The 22,363-nt window shown below is 47.6% G+C and overlaps 1 protein-coding gene across 1 annotated transcript in view; it reads left to right on the top strand.

The window, feature by feature from the left end:
* ttn.2 (titin, tandem duplicate 2) overlaps positions 1-22,363 on the top strand; it is a 202,061-nt gene that overhangs the window by 154,675 nt on the left and 25,023 nt on the right. The window contains exons 208-219 of the mRNA XM_079170044.1: positions 62-649; positions 799-1,101; positions 1,234-18,327; positions 18,421-18,717; positions 18,920-19,507; positions 19,616-19,918; positions 20,017-20,313; positions 20,518-20,805; positions 20,921-21,220; positions 21,337-21,488; positions 21,594-21,744; positions 21,872-22,171. Coding sequence (XP_079026170.1) covers positions 62-649; positions 799-1,101; positions 1,234-18,327; positions 18,421-18,717; positions 18,920-19,507; positions 19,616-19,918; positions 20,017-20,313; positions 20,518-20,805; positions 20,921-21,220; positions 21,337-21,488; positions 21,594-21,744; positions 21,872-22,171 — 20,661 coding nt within the window. The remainder of the gene's footprint in view (positions 1-61; positions 650-798; positions 1,102-1,233; positions 18,328-18,420; positions 18,718-18,919; positions 19,508-19,615; positions 19,919-20,016; positions 20,314-20,517; positions 20,806-20,920; positions 21,221-21,336; positions 21,489-21,593; positions 21,745-21,871; positions 22,172-22,363) is intronic.

Raw genomic sequence — 22,363 nt, 5'->3', positions numbered from 1 at the left:
AAATGAGGATGAGTGCAACTAAATTAAATTAAAATGCAACTTTCTTTTGTCTTCTCTGCAGAGCCCCCGAGCATCACTATCGACCCAGACATCAAGGACGGTGTATCAGTCAAGGCAGGAGACACCATCCTGATCTCAGCCTCCAAGATTTTGGGCAAACCTCCACCCACTGCTGTCTGGTCGAAGGGAGGACGTGAGTTGAAGAGCTCTGACATCATCACCATCACCAGCACCCCCACCTCCTCCACTCTGGCTATCAAGTACGCAAGCAGGAAGAACACGGGAGAGTACACCATCACCGCCAGCAACCCCTTTGGCATTAAGGAAGAACATGTAAAGGTGAAGGTCCTGGATGTGCCTGGACCACCGGGCCCCATCGAAGCCAGTAACATTTCAGCTGAGAAGTGTACTCTGACCTGGCTTCCACCAGAGGAGGATGGAGGCTTCGCCATCAAGTCTTACATTCTTGAGAAGAGAGAGACCAGCCGCCTGCAGTGGACCAAGGTAGCTGAAGACATCATGGACTGCAGACATGTCGCCGGCAAGCTGATCAAGGGCAACGAGTACATCTTTAGAGTGTTTGCTGTGAACCAGCATGGCATTGGAGACTCGAGCCAGTCTGATCCAATAAAAATGGTTGACAGTTACCGTAAGTTTTTGTGGTTTACATATGATTATAATTGTATGATATTTAAAATTCAATTAACCATCAGATTTAAAAAAATCCTTTCAAGGAGAAGGTTTTCATAGACCATGGCATAACTGACTCAAACGTTCTTTCATTCTTTGTTTCTCCAGGCCCACCAGGCCCACCTTCAGTCCCAGAGGTTGATAACGTCAGTAGGAACGCTGTCACCATTTCATGGAGAAGACCAGCACAGGACGGAGGAAGTGACATCAGAGGATATTGTGTAGAGAGGAAAGAGAGAAGAGGAATGAGATGGGTGAGAGCCAGTAAGAGGTCGGTCCCTGACCTGCGCTTTAAGGTGCAAGGCCTCACTGAGGGAGTAGAGTATGAGTTCAGAGTCACTGCTGAGAACAAGGCTGGATTTGGGGAGCCAAGTGAGCCATCACAACCTGTGATGACCAAGGACATTGTATGTAAGTAAAACTAGACTCATCACTTTATTCTGGATCCTATTTTAAGATAGGAGAGTTGCATGTGCAGAAAAGTCAGAAAATACACATCAAGCACCCGCATTTTAATTCCTAAATGTTTTTCCTGTTTATTAGATCCACCTGGTCCTCCATCCAACGCCAGAATTTCAGACACCACAAAAACCACAGCTTCCTTCGCCTGGGGCCGACCCCACTACGATGGTGGTCTTGAAGTAGAAGGATATATTGTTGAGTACAAAAAGGAAGGGCATGATGACTGGGAGGTGGAGACACAGTATCCATTGAAAGTTACTGAATATGTCATTGGTAAACTTCAAAAAGGAGGCAAATACCACTTCAGAGTCACTGCTGTAAACTCCGAGGGAGTTGGTGAGCCTGCAGAGGTTGAGAAAGTGATTGAACTGGTGGACCAGGAGATGCTGCCAGACTTTGAGCTGGATGCTGAACTCAGGAAAACCCTGGTGGTCAGATGCCGTGCTTCAATTCGTATGTTTGTTCCCATCAGGGGTCGTCCAGTTCCTGAAGTAACCTGGAGCAAAGATGATACCAACCTGAAAAGACGCGCACACATTGACACCACAGAGTCCTACACTCTGCTGGTTATTCCTGACTGCACCAGATACGATGCTGGAAAGTACAACCTGTGTCTCGAGAATGTTGCTGGGAAGAAGACCGGCTTTGTTAATGTGAAGGTTTTGGACACACCAGGACCACCAGTCAACGTCAAGCCCAGACAGATCACCAAGAACAGCGTCACTCTCCAGTGGGAAATCCCTATAATCGATGGTGGTTCTAAGATTTGCAACTATGTTATTGAGAAGAGGGAGGCCACCAAGAAGGCCTACACAGTAATTAGCACTACATGGCAGAAGTGCTCCTTCAAGTTTACAGACCTTGAGGAGGGAGCTTACTACTACTTCCGTATCTCTGCTGAGAATGACCTGGGCGTAGGTGAGCCTGCTGAATCCCCAGAGCCAATCAGGGTGTCTGAGGCCCCCTCAGCACCAGAGAACTTGTATGTTACAGATGTGTCAGATGACAGTGCTAGTCTGGCATGGACCAAGCCGCTTCATGATGGTGGCAGCTTGATTACTGGATATGTAATTGAGGCCCAGAAGAAGGACACTGACCAGTGGGTCCATGTGGACACCTTGAAGGCTCTGGACTACACTGTCACAGATCTGATTGAGGGTGCAGAATATACCTTCCGCATAATGGCTGTCAATGTATCAGGCAGGAGTGACCCACGTGAGAGCAGACCTGCTATTATCAAAGAGCAGTTATCCGCGCCTTCCTTTGACCTGCGTGGAGTCTACCAGATGACGGTAATCGCCAAAGCAGGGGATCGCATCAAGGTGGAGATTCCAGTGCTCGGTAAACCCAGACCTGTGGTTTCCTGGAAGAAGGGAGACATAGGGCTCAAGGAGACACAAAGAATGAACATTGAAACCACACCAACGTCAACTATCCTCAACATTAGTGAGGTCAAGAGGAAAGATGGAGGCCAGTATTCCATGACTGGAAGGAACATGCTGGGTACAGTGACTGAGACGATCACAGTCCTGGTCCACGACATCCCAGGTCCTCCCACTGGTCCTATAAAGCTGGACGAGGTTTCATGTGATTATGTTCTCATGTCTTGGGAGGCACCAGAGAATGATGGAGGCGTTCCCATCAACAACTATATTGTTGAGATGCGGGAGACTATCGGTACTTCCTGGATGGAGTTGGCAGCTACAGTGATCCGCACCACATTCAAGGCAGCCCGACTCAACACTGGAACCCAATATCAATTCCGTGTCAAGGCCCAGAACAGATATGGCATTGGACCATGCATTATCTCTGAACCAGTGGTGGCTGCGTATCCATTTGATGTGCCGAGCCAGCCAGGCGCTCCTGTGTTCACATCTTTCAACAAGGATGCTCAGACTCTGAGCTGGAATGAGCCTTCCTCTGATGGTGGTAGTGTCATCCTTGGCTATCACGTGGACAGAAAAGAGAAAAACAGCATTCTGTGGCAGAGAGTCAGCAAAGCAATTGTTGTTGGAAATATCTTCAAATCAACAGGCCTTGTTGATGGAATCGGGTATGAACACCGTGTTACTGCTGAAAACATGGCTGGTCTCAGCAAACCAAGCAAACCCTCTGAGACTATGTATGCTCTGGACCCAGTTGACCAACCAGGCAGACCTGTGGCACTGAATATCACGAGACATGAGGTGACAGTTTCGTGGACCAAACCGGAGGGAGATGGTGGATTTTCCATCACTGGATACACAGTAGAGAGGAGAGAGATGCCCAATGGACGCTGGCTTAAAGCCAACTTTAACAACATCCTAGAAACCATCTACACAGTCAGTGGTCTGATCGAAGATGCAACTTATGAATTCCGTGTGTTTGCTAGAAACTCAGCTGGTGCTGTCAGTGCTCCATCCCAGTCATCAGAGGCAATCACATGCAGAGATGACATTGAAGAGCCCAGGCTTGATGTTGATGTATCGTATAGCAGCAATGTTGTTGTCATGGCAGGAGAGTTGTTCAAGCTGGAGGCCAATGTGACTGGCAGGCCAATCCCATCTCTGGTATGGACCAAGGAAGGAAAGGAGCTTGAGGATACAGCCAAGCTAGAGATAAAGTCAACCGACTTCCACACAACTCTAATGAACAAAGACTCCCTGAGGAGGGACGGAGGTGCTTTTACACTCACCGCCAGCAATCCCGGTGGCTTTGCCAAGTTCAACTTCAATGTCAAGGTGCTCGACAGACCTGGGCCACCAGACTCCCTCAGTGTTACTGATGTCGCTGCTGAGAAATGTGTCCTTAACTGGCTACATCCAACACATGATGGCGGTGCCAAGATCGAGTACTTTATCATTCAGAAGCGAGAGACCAGTAGATTGGCATGGACAAACGTGGCCACAGACCTTCAGGCAAACAGGTTCAAAGTCACCAAGCTTCTGAAGGGCAATGAATACATCTTCAGAGTCATGGCTGTTAACAAGTATGGGGTGGGTGAGCCTCTGGAGTCGGAACCTGTCATCTGTGCCAACCCGTATGTCCCCAGTGACCCACCACAGCAGCCTGAAGTCACCACCATTACCAAGGACTCCATGATCGTCTGCTGGGAGCGCCCTGAACATGATGGAGGCAGCAGATTAAACACCTACATAATTGAGAAAAGGGATAAGACTGGCCTGCGCTGGGTGAAATGCAACAAGAGGACTGTAACTGACCTGCGCTTCAAGGCCTCTGGCCTCACACCAGGACATGAATATGAATTCAGAATTTATGCCGAGAATAATGCTGGTCTAAGCCAACCTAGTCTTTCCAGTCCATTCTACAAAGCTGTAGACACCATCTTCCAGCCTGGACCACCAGGGAATCCAAGAGTGCTGGACACAACCAAGTCTTCCATCACCCTTGCCTGGAACAAGCCTGTCTACGATGGTGGTTCTGAAATCACTGGTTACATTGTGGAGACCTGCCTTCCTGAGGAGGATGAGTGGACAATACACACTCCCAAGAAGGGATGGACAGCCACTTCCTTCACTATTACCAACTTGAAGGAAAACCAAGAGTACAAAATTAACATCTGTGCCACTAATTGTGAGGGAGTGGGAGAACCCGCTGCTGTTCCTGGAACACCCAAGGCTGAAGACAGACAGCTTCCCCCAGAAATTGAACTTGGAGCAGAGCTGCGTAAGGTGGTCAGCCTCAGAGCCTGTAGCACACTGAGACTCTTTGTTCCTATCAAGGGCAGACCAGTACCTGAAGTTAAATGGTCAAGAGAGCATGGAGAATCCCTGGACAGAGCTAACATTGAAATCACCTCATCATTCACCACTCTTCAGGTAGACAACGTTGACAGGTTTGATGCAGGTAAATACATGGTGACGGTGGAAAATTCCTCAGGAAGCAAAACAGCCTTTATTAATGTCCGGGTGCTTGATACTCCTGGAGCCCCTCAGAATCTGTTTGTCAAGGAGATCACCAGAGATTCAGTTTCCCTCGTTTGGGATGCACCTCTCATTGATGGTGGCTCCAGAGTCCGCAACTACATTGTGGAGAAGCGAGAGTCAACCAGAAAGGCCTACACAACAGTCTGTGCCAGCTGCCATAAGTCCAGTTGGAAAGTTGGAGACCTGGAGGAAGGAAAGATGTACTGCTTTAGAATTCTTGCTGAGAATGAATATGGCATTGGTCTCCCAGTAGAGACTCCTGAATCAATTAAAGTGTCAGAGAAGCCTCTACCACCAGGTAAAGTGTCCCTTCTTGAAGTTACCAGCTCCAGTGTCGCACTAACCTGGGAAAAGCCTGACTATGATGGTGGCAGCAGAATCACAGGCTATATTGTTGAGATGCAGGGTAAAGGCAGTGAGAAGTGGATCCAGGTCATGGTGGTAAAGACCAATGCGGCTCTTGTAACTGGCCTTACACAGGGAGAGGAGTACATGTTCCGTATCTCAGCCGCCAATGAAAAGGGAGTTAGTGATCCACGTGCTCTTAGTTTGCCTGTGGTGGCTAAAGACCTAGTCATCTCACCAACCTTCAAACTGATTTTCAGCACATTCAGTGTGCTAGCAGGAGATGATCTGAAGATAGATGTGCCATATGCTGCCTGTCCAAAGGCTACAGCAACTTGGCTCAAAGATGGCATTGTTCTCAAGGAGACAACAAGAGTTAATGCTGAAGCCACAGACAAAAACCTTCACCTGGTTATTAAGGAGGCTTGCAGAGATGATGTGGGTACATACACCATCAAACTGACCAACACAGTTGGAGAAGCATCTACAGACCTCAGTGTCATTGTTCTGGATAAGCCTGTTCCTCCAACTGGCCCAATTAAGCTGGATGAGGTCACTGCTGACAGCGTGGTGTTGTCCTGGAACCCACCAGAGTATGACGGTGGATGTGCCATCAGCAATTACATTGTTGAGAAGAGAGACACATCTACCACTAACTGGCAGATTGTGTCAGCTACTGTGGCCAGAACCACTATCAAGGCAGCCCGTCTGAAGACTGGAATTGAGTACCAGTTTAGGATTGCTGCAGAGAATAGATATGGCAAGTCCTCTGTCCTGCTCTCTGAAACTATTGTTGCTCAGTATCCATTTGAAGTGCCCGGCTCACCACGTTCTGTTGTGGTCCAGTCAGCAACCAAGGAGAGCATGGTGGTTGTATGGGATACACCCAGCAATGATGGTGGGAGCAAAATTCTGGGCTACCACTTAGATCTCAAGGAGAGAAACAGTATACTGTGGGTGAAACAGAACAAACAACTAATCCCAGAGAACAGATTTAAGGTGGTTGGTCTTGAGGAGGGTATTGAATATGAGTTCAGAATCTATGCCGAGAACATTGTTGGCCTCAGCAAAGCCAGCAAACTGAGTGAAATGCAAGTGGCCAGAGATCCTTGTGACAGACCAGGAAAACCAGAGGCTGTCATTGTGACAAGAAACCAAGTGACACTCAGATGGACCAAACCTGGCTATGATGGCGGCATCAAGATCACAGGCTATGTGGTTGAGAAGAAGGAAGGAGCCGGCCGCTGGATGAAAGCTAGTTTCGCCAACGTCATTGAGACTGAATTTGTTGTCACAGGACTTACTGAAGATCAAATTTATGAGTTCCGTGTCATCGCCAGGAATTCAGCAGGTGTCTCCAGCCAGCCCTCTGATTCTACTGGAGCCATCACTGCTAAAGATGAGGTGGATCCACCCAAGATTGACTTAGACGCTAAGTACTCCCAGAATGTGGTGGTAAATGCTGGAGAGACATTCAGGCTTGATGCTGGTATCTCTGGTAAGCCTGTGCCCACTGTACACTGGCTGAAAGAAGGCCAAGAGATTCCTGAAGCAGCACGCCTAGAGATCAAGAACACAGACTTCACAGCTTGCATAGTGGTTAGAGAAGCTATCCGTGTTGATGGAGGTCAGTACACTTTGCTGGTAAAAAATGTTGGGGGAGAGAAATCAGTTAACATTAATGTCAAAGTCCTGGACAGACCAGGTCCACCCGAGGGCCCTATCTCCATCTATGGGGTCACCAGTGAGAAATGCTCCATTGCCTGGAAATCTCCCCTGCAAGATGGAGGTAGCGATGTTTCCCATTACATTGTTGAGAGGAGGGAAACCAGCCGACTGGTTTGGACTGTAGTTGAACAAAAGGTTCAGACACTGAGCCTGAAGATCACAAAACTTCTTCCTGGTAATGAGTACATCTTCAGAGTGATTCCAGTCAACAAATACGGAGTTGGTGAGCATCTGGAATCTGAGGCGATGATTGCCAAAAATCAATTTGTCACTGCCAACTCACCAACAGATGTAGAAGTCTCCACAATCACCAAAGAATCAATGGTGGTGACCTGGGATAGACCAACTAATGATGGTGGCAGCCCTATTCAGGGATACATTGTTGAGAAACGTGACAAGGATGGTGTGAGATGGACCAGGTGCAACAAGCGCACAGTGAGTGAGCTGCGCTTCAGAGTGACAGGGCTCCTAGAAAACCACAGCTATGAATTCAGAGTTGCTGCTGAAAATGCTGCAGGGGTTGGCGCACCTAGTGCACCAACCGTGTACTACAAAGCATTGGATCCAATCTTCAAAGCAGGCCCACCAAACAACCCCAAGGTGGTGGACACATCTCGGTCCACTGTTTCCCTGACATGGAGCAAACCCATCTATGATGGTGGCTGTGAGGTTCAGGCTTACATTGTTGAGGCCTGCGATGTAGCAACTGATGAGTGGTTTATGTGCACTCCTCCAACTGGAATCACAGACACCAAGTTTACAGTGAAAAAGCTTCTGGAGAAGCACGAATATCAATTCAGAGTGTGTGCCATCAACAAAATTGGTGTTGGAGAGCATGCTGATATTCCAGGAAAAATTCTGCTGGAGGAAAAGCTTGAGGCCCCTGATCTTGACTTGGATACTGACATGAGAAAGATGATCAACATTAGATCAGCAAGTACTCTCAGGCTGTTTGTTCCTGTGAGAGGTCGCCCAGCTCCTGAGGTGAAATGGGGGAAGGCTGAGGGCGAGATTAAGGAAACTGCCCTGATTGACAATACAAGCAGCTATGCTTCACTTGTCATTGAGAATGTCGACAGATTTGACACTGGCAAGTACACCCTGACTGCAGAGAATGCCAGCGGAGTGAAGTCAGTCTTCATCAGTGTCAGAGTCTTGGATTCACCTGGTCCACCAGCTAACTTCTTGGTGAAAGAGATTACCAAAAATTCCGTCACTCTCACATGGGAGCCTCCACATCTAGATGGTGGCTCAAAGATTAAGCATTATATTGTTGAGAAGCGTGAGAGCACTAGGAAGGTTTATTCTCCCATCACCACCTGCAACAAGATGTCATGGAAAGTTGAGCCTCTTCCAGAGGGTGGAATCTTCTTCTTCAGAGTCTCAGCTGAGAATGAATATGGTGTGGGTGTCCCTATTAAAACTATAGAACCAGTTAAGATATCTGAAAAGCCTCAGCCACCTGGTAAAGTCAGAGTTGTTGATGTCACTTGTAGCACCGTAACTCTATCCTGGGAGAAGCCTGAACATGACGGCGGCAGTAGGATCAGTTACTATGAAGTTGAATTGGCACCTAAGGACAGTGAAATTTGGTCTCTGTGCGCCAGTGGGAAAGCACTGGAGACTGTAGTGGCAAATCTGCTCAAGGGAGAAGAGTACCAGTTCAGAGTTTTTGCTGTAAATGACAAGGGCAAAAGTGACCCCAGACAACTGGCTCAATCAGTTGTAACTAAGGACCTTGTGATTGAGCCTTCTGTTAGACCCCAAATGAGCACCTACAGTGTCCAGGTGGGGTATGACCTCAAGATTGAGGTCCCATTTGCTGGTCATCCAAAGCCAACTATCACTTGGACCAAGGATGGAGCAGCCCTTAAGCAGACCACCAGAGTCAATGTCACTGACTCAGCACGTCACACCACTCTCACCATAAAAGATGCTACCAAAGAGGATGGAGGCATGTACAGCCTCAATATTGTGAATACCCTGGGTTCCAAGGATGCCACTATTGAGGTGATTACCCTGGACAAACCAGGCCCACCAACAGGCCCTGTCAAATTTGAGGATGTCAGTGCTGAGAGTATGACTCTTAACTGGGAACCTCCTACATATACAGGTGGTTGCCCAATCTCCAACTATGTGGTTGAGAAGAGAGACACAACAACAACCAACTGGGTGGTCTTATCTGCCACTCTGGCAAGGACCACGCTAAAAGTGAGCAATCTGAAGACAGGCACTGAATACCAGTTCAGAATCTATGCTGAGAACAAATATGGAAAGAGTTATGCAATCGATTCAGCGCCTGTTGTGGCTCAGTATCCGTTCCAGGAGCCTGGCCCATCAGGAACACCATTTGTGTCTACATACTCTAAAGACTATATGGTGGTTGAGTGGCACAAACCCCCATCTGATGGAGGAAGTGCCATTTTGGGCTACCATCTGGAGCGTAAGGAGAAGAACAGTATCCTCTGGACCAAGATCAACAAAATGCTCATCCAGGATTGCAGGTTCAAATCTACTCCTCTTGAGGAAGGCATTGAGTATGAGTACAGAGTCTATGCTGAGAATATCGTTGGCATCGGAAAATGCAGCAAAGTCTCTGAGGTTTATGTAGCCCGTGACCCATGTTATCCTCCTGGCCGTCCTGAGGCTGTAATCGTGACCAGGCACTCAGTGAAGCTGAAGTGGACCGCTCCAGAGTATGATGGTGGAAGCTTAATTACTGGCTATGTAGTGGAGAAACGTGACCTTCCTGAGGGAAAGTGGATGAAGGCCAGCTTTGCAAACATCATTGAACATGAATTCACAGTTACTGGTCTGACAGAAAACAGTAAATATGATTTCAGAGTAATTGCAAGGAATGCAGCTGGTGCTGTCAGCAAGCCCTCTGAGAGCACAGGATCCATCACAGCCATGGATGAAATTGACCCGCCTAAGTATGAGACAGATCCTATGTACAACCAGACCATTATTATCAATGCTGGAGAGATTTTCAGTCTGGAGGCCAGTGTGGAAGGAAAGCCCATCCCCACAGCTCAGTGGTTCAAGGGAAATGTTGAAGTTGAAAACTCAGCAAGAGCTGAGATCAAAAACACAGATTTTAAGGCTTTGCTCATTGTGAAGGAGGCCATCAGAGTGGATGGTGGACAGTACACACTGGTTCTGACTAATGTAGCTGGAACTAAGACTGTCCCATTCAGTGTGAAGGTCCTGGACAGACCCGGTCCCTCAGAGGGACCTCTCACCGTCAGCAATGCCACTGAGGAAAAGTGCTCACTGTCATGGTTGCCCCCCAAGCACGATGGAGGAGCTAGCATTTCACACTACATCATTGAGAAGAGAGAAACCAGCCGCCTGGCATGGACTGTTGTTTCCAGTGACTGTGGAGCTACAATGTTCAAGGTTACCAAACTGTTGAAGGGCAATGAGTACATTTTCAGAGTCATGGCTGTCAACAAATACGGAACGGGCGAGCCTCTTGAATCAGTGCCAGTTATCATGAGAAATCCATTCGTTCCCCCTGGCTCACCTCAGGAGCTTGAAATCACTAACATTACCAGAGATTCCATGACTGTCTGCTGGAACCGCCCTAAGACAACTGGAGGCAGTGAGATTGGTGGTTACATTGTTGAGAAGAGAGACAGAGCTGGAGTGAGATGGACCAAGTGCAACAAACGCAGAGTGACAGACTTACGTTTCAGAGTAACTGGACTCACTGAGGACCATGAATATGAATTCAGGGTATCTGCTGAGAATGTAGCTGGAGTGGGTCAGCCAAGCCAACCTACATCCTACCTCAAAGCCTGTGACCCTTCCTTTGAACCGGGCTGTCCCTCCAATGCCCATGTGGTCAATGTGACTAAAGACACCATCAGTCTGGCCTGGCACCGGCCTATCTATGATGGTGGTTGTGAGATTCAAGGATACGCTGTGGAAATTACTAAGGCTGATGAGGAGGAGTGGAGCATATGCACCCCACCTTCTGGAGTTAATGCTACCAAGTTTACCATCACTAGGTTGATAGAGCACCAGGAATACAAGGTGCGCATATGTGCAATTAACAAGCTGGGTGTTGGTGAGCCCACTGAGATCGAGGGAGTCGTGAAACCATTGGATAAGCTTGATCCTCCAGAGATGATTCTGGATGCAGAGCTCAGGAAGGGAATAGTTGTTCGTGCCGGAGGCTCAATGAGAATCTGTATTCCATTCAAAGGCCATCCTACTCCTGATATCAGCTGGGCCAAAGAGGATGGAGCACTGCCCATTAAAGCTCAGATAGACTCTGGTGAAGAATACTCACAGCTCTCCATTAACATCTGTGACAAATATGATGCTGGAAAATACATCCTCAACTTGGAAAATAGCGCTGGCACCAAATCAGCCTTTGTTTCTGTTAAAGTTCTGGACACTCCAGGGGCCCCTGTGAATCTGACAGTAAAAGACATTAAGAGGGAGAGTGTCACTTTGACCTGGGAGCCTCCTCTTATTGATGGAGGTTCAAGAATCAAGAATTACCTGGTTGAAAAGCGTGACTCAACCAGGATAGTTTATTCTAACGTGGACAACAAGTGCACAAAGACAAGCTACCGTATCACCGGCCTCACTGAGGGACAAATCTACTATTTCAGAATCCTAGCGGAGAATGAGTTTGGTGTTGGACAGCCAGTTGAGACAGAAGACTCAGTTAAGACCTCTGAGCCTCCTCTATCAGTCGGTAAAATCACTTTGACTGAAGTGTCCAAAACCTCTGCCTCCTTCTCCTGGGAGAAGCCAGACCATGATGGAGGCAGCAGGATTATGGGCTACTACATTGAGATGCAGCCTGTGGGTTCAGAAGAATGGGTGGTGGCCGCCACAACCAAAACTTGTGAGGGCACCGTCACAAGCCTAAGTGCGGGTCATGAGTACCTCTTTAGAGTGTCAGCTTTCAATGAAAAGGGAAAGAGTGACCCCAGGCCTCTGGCTGCACCAGTCACTGCTAAAGATGTAACTATCAAGCCCGGATTCAAGATGACAGTCAACGCTTACAGTGTACAGAATGGTGAGGATCTGAAGATTGAGATTCCAGTGATTGGGCGCCCTGTTCCTCAGGTTGAATGGAAGAAGGATGGACAAGCTCTTAAGGAGACAACTAGACTAAATGTAGCCAGCACACTATCATCTACTAAGCTGTGCATCAAGGATGCAAATAGAGAAGATTCTGGTAAATACACCATCACAGCCACCAGCAGTATTGGAACAGCTACAGAGGAGATTACTGTCGTCATTCTTGAAAAGCCTGGCCCACCCACAGGCCCTGTGAAGATTGAGGAGGTGAGCTCTAATTATGTCACCTTCTCCTGGGAGCCACCAGAGTATACTGGAGGCTGTCAGATCAACAACTACATTGTGGAGAAGAGAGATACCACCACAACAGCATGGCAGATTGTGTCTGCTACTATTGCCAGAACAACCATCAAAGTCACCAATTTAAAGACTGGAATTGAGTATCAATTCAGAGTGTCTGCTGAGAATAGATATGGAAAGAGTTCTGCCATTGTCTCTTCCAATGTTATTGCTCAGTATCCATTCAGTGAGCCTGCTGCACCTGGAACACCAACTGTTTCTGCTGCAACAAAGGAAAACATGGTTGTTGAGTGGAAAGCTCCCACCAACAACGGAGGCAGCCCAGTCCTAGGCTATCACCTCGAGAGAAAGGAGAAGAACAGCCTCTTGTGGACTAAACTCAACAAGCTTCTAATCCCAGACACACATTTCAAGACTTCAGAGCTGGAAGAAGCTATTGAGTATGAATTTAGAGTTTATGCTGAGAACATTGCTGGAGTCAGCCCAGCTAGCAAGGTCTCTGAGAGCACAGTAGCCAGGGACCCTTGTGACCCACCAGGCACTCCTGAGGCCATTAATATTACCAGAAATCTTGTGACGCTTCAGTGGACACGGCCACAGTATGATGGAGGCAGTGCAATCACTGGCTATGTGATTGAGAGGAAGAAGCACCCAGATACCCGCTGGATGAAGGCCAGCTTCACCAACATCATTACTACCCAGTACACAGTCACTGGCCTGACTGAGGACTGTGTTTATGAGTACAGAGTCATTGCCAGGAACGCTGCAGGAATTTCCAGCCGTCCTTCTCAGAGCACAGGAGAGATTACTGCCAAAGATGAAATTGAGGCTCCAGATGCCACCATGGATTCTAGATTCAAGGATATGACTGTTGTTAGTGCTGGTGAGACATTTGTCATTGATGCTGATTATACTGGCAAGCCTCTGCCTGAAGTAATTTGGTTAAAGGATGGAAAAGAGATTGACCAAACCACACCAAGAATGGAGGTCAAGACCACTCTCACACGTACCATCCTGACAGTCAAGGATTGCATCAGGGTGGATGGTGGGCACTTTTACCTCAAACTTGTCAATGTAGGAGGAATCAAGATGGTCCCAGTTAATGTTAAAGTTCTGGATAGACCTGGTGCTCCAGATGGCCCGCTTGAAGTCAAAGGGGTCACAGCTGAAAAATGTTATCTGCACTGGAACCATCCCTCACATGATGGTGGAGCCAGCATCTCACACTACATTATTGAGAAGAGAGAGACGAGTCGTTTGTCATGGACCGTGATTGAGCCCAAGATCCAGGCCATCAGCTACAAAATCACAAAACTGCTGCCCGGCAATGAATACATCTTTAGAGTCACTGCTGTGAATAAATATGGTGTTGGTGATGCTTTGGAATCTGAGCCTGTTATTGCTCGTAACCCCTTCACCACTCCCAGTGCCCCCTGCTACCTTGAGACCAGCGCTATCACTAGGGACTCCATTGTGCTTACATGGGAGAGACCAGAGCATAATGGAGGAGCTGAGATTGAAGGATATATCCTTGAAAAACGTGATATGGATGGCATCAGATGGACTAAGTGCAATAAGAAGAGACTAAGTGACCTGAGATTCAGATGCGCTGGCCTCACAGAGGGCCACTCCTATGAATTCAGGATCTCAGCTGAAAATGCTGGTGGTGTAGGAAAGCCTAGTGCACCAACTGAATACATCAAAGCCTGTGATGCCATTTATCCACCAGGATCTCCAAATAACCCCAAAGTCACCGGCCATTCAAGCACCACGGTTTCCCTGTCCTGGTCCAGGCCTATCTATGATGGTGGAGCACAGATAAGCGGATATGTTGTTGAAAGGAAGGAGGCAGCAGATGATGAATGGATCACTTGCACACCACCCACTGGTGTTCAGGTCACTCACTACACTGTAAAGTGTCTGAAGGAGAATGCAGAGTACAACTTCCGCATCTGTGCCATTAACTGTGAGGGAGTAGGAGAGCATGTGGACCTTCCTGGTTCTGTGATCGCTGCAGAGAAGCTGGAGGCTCCTGAAATTGAACTAGATGCTGACCTGAGGAAGATGGTCAATGTTCGTGCCAGCGCTTCCTTGCGTCTGTTTGTGACAATCAGAGGAAAGCCAGAGCCAGAGGTCAAATGGTCAAAAGCCGATGGCACTTTGAATGAGCGTGCCCAGATTGAAGTCACAAGCTCTTACACAATGCTGGTGATCGAGAATGTCGATAGATTCGACACTGGCAAATATGTACTGAACCTTGAGAACCTCAGCGGTTCTAAATCAGCCTTCGTCAATGTCAGAGTTCTGGACTCCCCCAGCGCTCCTACCAACCTGGTGGTTAAGGATGTGAAGAGAACTTCTGTCTCCCTCTCCTGGGAGCCTCCTTCAATAGATGGTGGGGCTAAGATATCACACTATATTGTGGAGAAGAGAGAGCAGAAGAGAATGGCTTTCACTAGTGTTTGCACCAACTGTGTGAGGAACTCTTACCTCATTTCCGACCTGCAGGAGGGAGGCAGATACTATTTCCGCGTGTTGGCTGTGAATGAGCTCGGAGTAGGTCTGCCTGCCTCCACGGATCAAGTCAAGGTGGCTGAGGCTCCTTTGCCCCCTGGGAAGATTGACCTGGTTGACGTAACTCGTCATACAGTCTCTCTTTCCTGGGAGAAACCTGATCATGATGGAGGCAGCAAGATTACAAACTTTATTGTTGAGATGCAGCCAAAGGGAGATGACAAATGGTCCGTGTGCAGTGAAGTCAAAGCACTGGAAGCTACTATTGGTGGACTGACAACTGGAGAGGAATATTCCTTCAGGGTGACTGCTGTGAATGATAAGGGCAAGAGTGATGCTAAGTCTCTGGCTAACCCTGTGGTTGTAAAGGACATCACGATGAAGCCCACCGTCAACCTGTTGTACGACACATACAGTGTAAAAGCAGGAGATGACCTGAAGATTGATGTTCCCTTCAGAGGCAGACCTCATCCTGAAGTGTCCTGGAAGAAGGACGGCCAAGTGCTTAAGCAGACAACAAGGGTTAATGTTCTTACTTCCAAGACCTCATCCAAGATTGTCATCAAGGATGCAACCAAGGAGGATGTAGGAAAGTATGTGATAACTCTGACAAACTCAGTTGGCACCAACACAGCTGAAATATCCGTTATAATCCTAGACAAACCTGGCCCACCCAGCAAGATTAAGATGGATGAGGTGAGCGCTGACTTCATCGCTCTGTCTTGGGATGCTCCAACCTATGATGGTGGATGCCAAATTAACAACTATGTTGTGGAGAAGAGAGACACTACCACGACCTCATGGCACATTGTCTCAGCCACAGTAGCCAGGACATCAATCAAGGTGTCTCGTCTTAATCAAGGAACAGAGTATCAGTTCCGTATTGCAGCTGAGAACCGTTACGGCAAGAGTTCTGCCATTGACTCTACTCCCGTTATTGCTCAGTATCCCTTCGAGCCTCCTGGCCCTCCAACCAATGTCCATGTGTCCCATGCCACCAAGTATGGCATGCTCGTGGTATGGGGCAGACCTGCCAGTGATGGCGGCAGCCCTGTAATTGGTTATCACATTGAATGCAAAGACCAAAGCAGCATCCTGTGGACCAAGGTCAACAGAGGTCTGCTGGCTGAGAACCAGTTTAAAATGACAGGCATTGAAGAAGGCCTGCTGTATCAGTTTAGAGCCTATGCTCAGAACATGGCTGGAATTGGTCCTTGCACTAAGGCCAGTGATGCTGTGGCAGCCAGGGATCCATGTGAATCTCCACGTAACCTTAGAGTCACCAACATTACCAGGACCTCAGTTTCCCTCTTCTGGGAGAAGCCAGAGTATGATGGCGGAATAAAGATAACTGGGTACATTGTTGAGCGTAAAGAACTTCCCAATGGCCGCTGGCTAAAATGCAACTTCACCAACCTGCAAGACACCTACTTTGATGTCACAGGCCTTACAGAAGATGTCCAATATGACTTCCACGTCATCACTAAGAATTCGGCAGAGCTGTTGAGTGCTCCCTCAGAGAGCACCGGTCCTGTCACAGTCAAGGATGATGTTGACCCTCCCGGTATTTTCCTGGAAGATAAGTTAAGACAGCTGGTTGTCATTAAGGCTGGAGAGATCATTCGAATTGATGCTGAAATCACGGGCCGTCCACTCCCAGTTGTATCATGGTCTAAGGATGGAAAGGAGATTGAGGAGAAGGCCAGGTGTGAAATCACCTCCACCAATTTCACAACTACACTGATTGTCAGAGATGCTATCAGGAGGGACTCTGGCCAGTATGTCCTGACCTTGCACAATGTAGCAGGAACCCGGTCTGTGGCTATCAACTGTAAAGTCCTGGACAGACCTGGACCTGCCTCGGGACCTCTGGCAGTATCTGGCCTGACAGGCGAGAAATGCACCATAAATTGGGGCCCCCCTCAGGAGAACGGTGGAGCTGAAATCATGCACTACGTTGTTGAGAAACGTGAGACCAGTCGCCTCACCTGGACTATTGTCTATGGTGACATGAAGGCAACCACCTGTAAAGTGACCAAGCTGCTCAAAGGAAATGAGTACATCATAAGAGTCAGGGGAGTCAACAAATATGGGGAAGGTGAGGCCCTGGAGAGTGAGCCAATAAAGGCCGTGGATCCATTCACTGTGTCTGCCGCTCCCACTAATGTAGAGGTCACCGCAATTACCAGTGAGGCAATGACCATCTGTTGGGAAAGACCAGTTTCTGATGGTGGCAGCAGTATCGCTGGCTATGTCATTGAAAAGCGAGAGAAGACTGGCCTTCGCTGGTGCCGTGTCAACAAGAAACCTGTTTATGACCTCAGAGTCAAAGCTTCACACCTTCGTCGGGGCGGTGAGTATGAGTACCGAGTGTTTGCAGAGAACTCTGCTGGCCTCAGTGCTCCCAGCGTTCCTTGCCCACTTACAAAGGCTGAAGACCCACTGTTCCTGCCTTCACCTCCTGCTAAGCCAAAGATCATCGACTCTTCAAAGACAACAGTCACCTTGTCATGGAATAAGCCACTATTTGATGGTGGATCACCTGTGACTGGTTACAGAATCAAATACAGGAATACTTTAGATGATGAATGGATTACTGGAGTCCAGAATACCAAGAACACAGAGTTTACAGTGGTGGGATTGACACCTGGGGCTGAATATGTATTTGTTATCAAGTCCATTAACAAGATTGGAGCCAGTGAGCCCAGTCCTGAATCAGATAAACAGGTCGCCAAAGAAAGAGAGGAGGAGCCAGTCTTTGACATCAGCAATGAGATGAGGAAGACTCTCATTGTGAAGGATGGTAGCTCATTCACTATGACAGTACCCTTCAGAGGCAAACCCATCCCCAGTGTTACATGGTCTAAGCCTGATATTGACCTTAGAGTTCGTGCTGCCATTGACACCACAGACACCTTCACCTCCATCACCTTAGAGAAAGCAACTCGCAATGACTCTGGCAAATACACCATCACCTTGTCCAGCGTAGCTGGAACCTCCTGCTTGACACTCAATGTCAGAGTCCTGGATTCCCCTGGACCTCCTGCCCATGTAGAGGTCAAGGACGTGACCAAGATCTCTGCTACTGTAACCTGGGACACTCCTGAGAATGAAGGAGGAGGACCAGTCAAGAACTACCTTGTTGATATCCGTGAGGCCAGCCAAAAAGGCTGGACCAGGTTGACTGACACTTGCAACAGACTGACATACAAGGTGATGGACGTGCTGGAGGGAGGAGTCTACTTCTTCAGAGTGACAGGCGAGAATGAGTATGGTGTTGGTGTTTCTGCTGAGACCAAAGAGGCAACCAAGATCACAGGTATTGAATTTTAAGTCCGTAAAGTTATATATTCTAATTGTTAGGCAAAAGATAATACCATACCATAAAACACATTATGTCCTTTTTGTCCAGAAAAACCAAGCCCACCACCAAAGCTGGGTGTGACTGATGTTACCAAGGAGAGCGTGTCCCTGGTCTGGGCCAAACCAGAACAAGACGGAGGCAGCAGAATTTCTGGATACCTGCTGGAAGCTCTGGAGAAAGGCCAGGAGAAGTGGGTTAAGTGTGGCGTGACCAAGTCCATCCACTTCACAGTGTCTGGTCTGAGGGAGAATGCCGAGTACTTCTTCAGAGTCAGAGCAGAGAACCATGCTGGCTTCAGTGATATTAAGGAAATGGTCACCCCAGTAGTGGTCAAAGACCAGCTTGGTAAGTTATAGATCAGGCTGATCAGATTCAACAATGTGATTTGTGAAGACTAAGAAATACACACAAAAGTGTGTATTTAATAATAAGCCAATATCCATTACTTGTAATTATTGCATATAACCAGGGAATAACCAAGTCAAACTACACAATATTCCTCTCAGTTTCCCCTGTTTTAACTCACTTTGTTACTTTATTCCTCCAGAATCTCCGGAGATCAACATGAATGGCTTCCCCCACAACACGGTGTATGTTAGAGCCGGCTCCACCCTCAAGTGTGAGATCCCACTGACAGGCCGGCCTTTGCCTCAAGTCTCCCTGTCCAAGGATAACGTTCGGCTCAAGTCAACAATGAGGTTCAACTCTGAAGTAACCCCTGACAGCATCAAGATCATTTTGCGTGAGAGCATTGCTGGAGACTCAGGACGCTACGATATCACCGCCTCCAACTCCAGTGGAACCACCAAATCCTTTGTAAAAATAATGGTTCAGGACCGCCCCAGTGCTCCAGTTGGACCTGTGGAGCTGTTTGACGTCACAGAGGACAGCGTGAGCCTGAATTGGTTCCCACCGGCATATGAAGGTTGCAGCCCCATCACCAACTACATCATCCAGAAGAGAGAGACAACCACAGCCAACTGGATGGATGTCTCTTCTGCTGTGGCCCGCTGCACCATGAAGATCATGAAGCTGACCACTGGCGTGGAGTACCAGTTCAGAGTCAGGGCTGAGAACAGATATGGAATCAGCGAGCACCTTGACTCACCAACTGTCACTGTCAGACTTCCTTACAGTAAGTGATCTTTGTTTTACTTCCCTCTTTTATCTTCACGTTATTATTTTTTCTATTCTGTTCATGATGAACAAGGTATCACCCTTTATCTCTGAATTTTACCCCCAGCTATTCCTGAAGCTCCATCAACTCCAGAGATTACTCATGTAACCAGGGAGACCATCAATTTAGCCTGGAAGGAGCCTCCGTCAGATGGCGGCAGCCATGTGTTTGGCTACCATCTCCAGATGAAAGACAGGAACAGCATCCTTTGGCAGAGGGTCAACAAAATGGTGATCCGTGCAACACACTTCAAGGTCACCAACATCAATGCTGGACTCATTTACGAGTTCAAGGTAGCAGCAGAGAACGCTGCTGGAATCAGTGCCTTCAGCAAGATGTCTGATGCAGTGCTGGCTATTGATGCCTGTGGTGAGTGGAACGTCAAAACCTTTCTATAGCAGTCAAGAATATCTGATATTGCTTCTTAGCAGCAGTTGTCTTATAATGAGTTTCCATTGTTCCTGCAGAGTCACCCACCAACGTTCGTATAAGTGACATCACCAAGAATTCCATTAGCCTGGTCTGGCAGAGGCCCAACTACGATGGCGGATCCACAATCACCGGCTACCTCATTGAGAAGAGAGAGGGCGTTAGTGCCAAGTGGTCCAAGGCTAACCTCATCAACGTCTCAGAAACCCGCTTCACTGTGACTGGCCTAACCCAGGACGAGACGTACGAGTTTAGAGTCATGGCCAAGAATGCCGTTGGCTCAGTGAGCAACCCATCTATGACAGCTGGACCAGCCACATGTGTGGACACCTATGGTAGGTCTCTTTTGTGGTTTGCCATAACATTTAGTACATTTGCTCTCCTCAGAGAATTAACAAATTATATTTGGGACACCGCATGGAAGTTTTTTTCACCACAACAATCCTTGCTCCTCTCTTGTCTATCATGTTCCATCATATATGAGGCATATATCCATCAGAATTTGAACTCACCCTCCTGTTTTTTTGTTTATCATCCAGGTGCCCCAGAGATTGAAATACCTCAAGAGTACTTCAGCGAAGTCAAGTACATGGCTGAATCTAATGTGGAGCTCAAGTTTAATATCACAGCCAAACCGGCTCCCACTATTGAGTGGTTTAAGGATGGCAGAGAGCTTGAGCCTACTGCCCAGCTCTCTTTCAAACACACATTTGAGTCCACCAGCTTGTCCCTGAAGGACACCACTCGCCTTAACTCTGGAATCTATGAGGTCAAGGTGAAGAACTCCCTAGGAACTGCGTCCGGCATGGTCAGGCTGCTCATTCAAGGTATTCAGATATTATTTAAACTGTATTTATGACGATAATTTTGCCTTGCATGAAATCTATCTTTATCTAAAAGTATAGGCCCTAACGTGCATGAATATGTCCTCCCCCTTACCAGACAAGCCAGGCCCTCCTGCTGGAGAGATCCAGTTTAAGAAGGTGACGGCCGACAACATCACCATCATGTGGTCTCCGCCCGCTGACGAGGGCGGTGCCATGGTCACGCATTATATTGTGGAAAAGAGGGAAACCAGCAGGATCATGTGGTCCATTATCTCAGAGAAATTGGTCGACTGCATTGTTAACGTGCCCAGACTCATCCACGGCAATGAGTACATCTTCAGAATACGTGGAGTCAACAAGTATGGCGTCGGAGACCCACTGGAGTCTGAACCCATAATCGCAAAGAACGCATTTGGTAAGCAAATGGAATAAACTCAACTGATGTTCGATCCAGAGTTGATTATTTGCTCGATTTTCTTTCAACAATGGGAACTATTTTATTTCATGTAACATCATTTTGCTTTCGTACAGTTGCTCCTAGCGAGCCATCCAAGCCTAAAGTGACCATGATCACCAAGTCTACCATGACAGTGATCTGGGAAAGACCGGCGTTGGATGGAGGCAGCGACATCGACGGCTACTACCTGGAGAAGAGGGAGAAGAAGAGTCTGCAGTGGTTCAAGGTTTGTTTGCTGTCCTGACCTTTATGGATTTTGTACTGAGGTAAAAGAAGCCAAACTGATAACTAGCATGTGCAGGCATCATAACATACGTTTTTTGTTGGTTAGGTGGTGAAGGGCACCATCAGAGACACCAGGCAGAAAGTCACCAACCTGTCGGAGAACAAGGAGTACCAGTACAAAGTTTGTGCTGTCAACAAGGCTGGAGCAGGAAACTACTCAGAGGCTTCTGACCTCTACAAGGCCTACGACCCCATCGGTATGCTTTTACTTATCACTTAGCATTGCCATGCTAGCCTTATAGGGATTTCTTCTTACAATTTGTTTATTGTTAATGTCTTCACATAGAGCAGTTGACAACATTCATTCCCTTTTGTCTTCTCCAGATCTCCCTGGCGAGCCATCCAAGCTGCGTGTGGTGGACTCCACAAAGACCTCTATCACCCTCGGCTGGGAGAAGCCCGTCTATGATGGCGGCAGTGAAGTCACACACTACATTCTGGAGCAGATGAACACAGAGGAAAAAGAATGGGTGATCACTAACCCAAAGATCAAGACCTGCGAGTATGTGGTGTCTCTCCTCAAACCAGGATCCTACTACTTCTTCAGAGTCTTTGCTGTCAACAGCAAGGGCAAAGGAGAATACATCAAGATGTACCAGCCTGTGCAAGCCAAAGATATTTTGGGTTTGTATTCATAATATCCCTCTATGGTATTGACACAGAACACGAGTCTTTTATACTCGTTTTATGACCAAGATAAAAACGTATTGGTAATTAGCATGATTAAAGGCATTAAAAGGCTACTTCCTACATATTTTTATGGGTTCTAATCATTGCTATTGATTGCTATATTGAGCAAACATTATTTTTTGATGG

Source organism: Pholis gunnellus (genome assembly GCF_910591455.1).
Source record: "Pholis gunnellus genome assembly, chromosome: 12".
NCBI classification, from domain to species: domain Eukaryota; kingdom Metazoa; phylum Chordata; class Actinopteri; order Perciformes; family Pholidae; genus Pholis; species Pholis gunnellus.
Note: the sequence above shows the minus strand (reverse complement) of the source record. Positions and strands in the feature narration are given on the sequence as shown.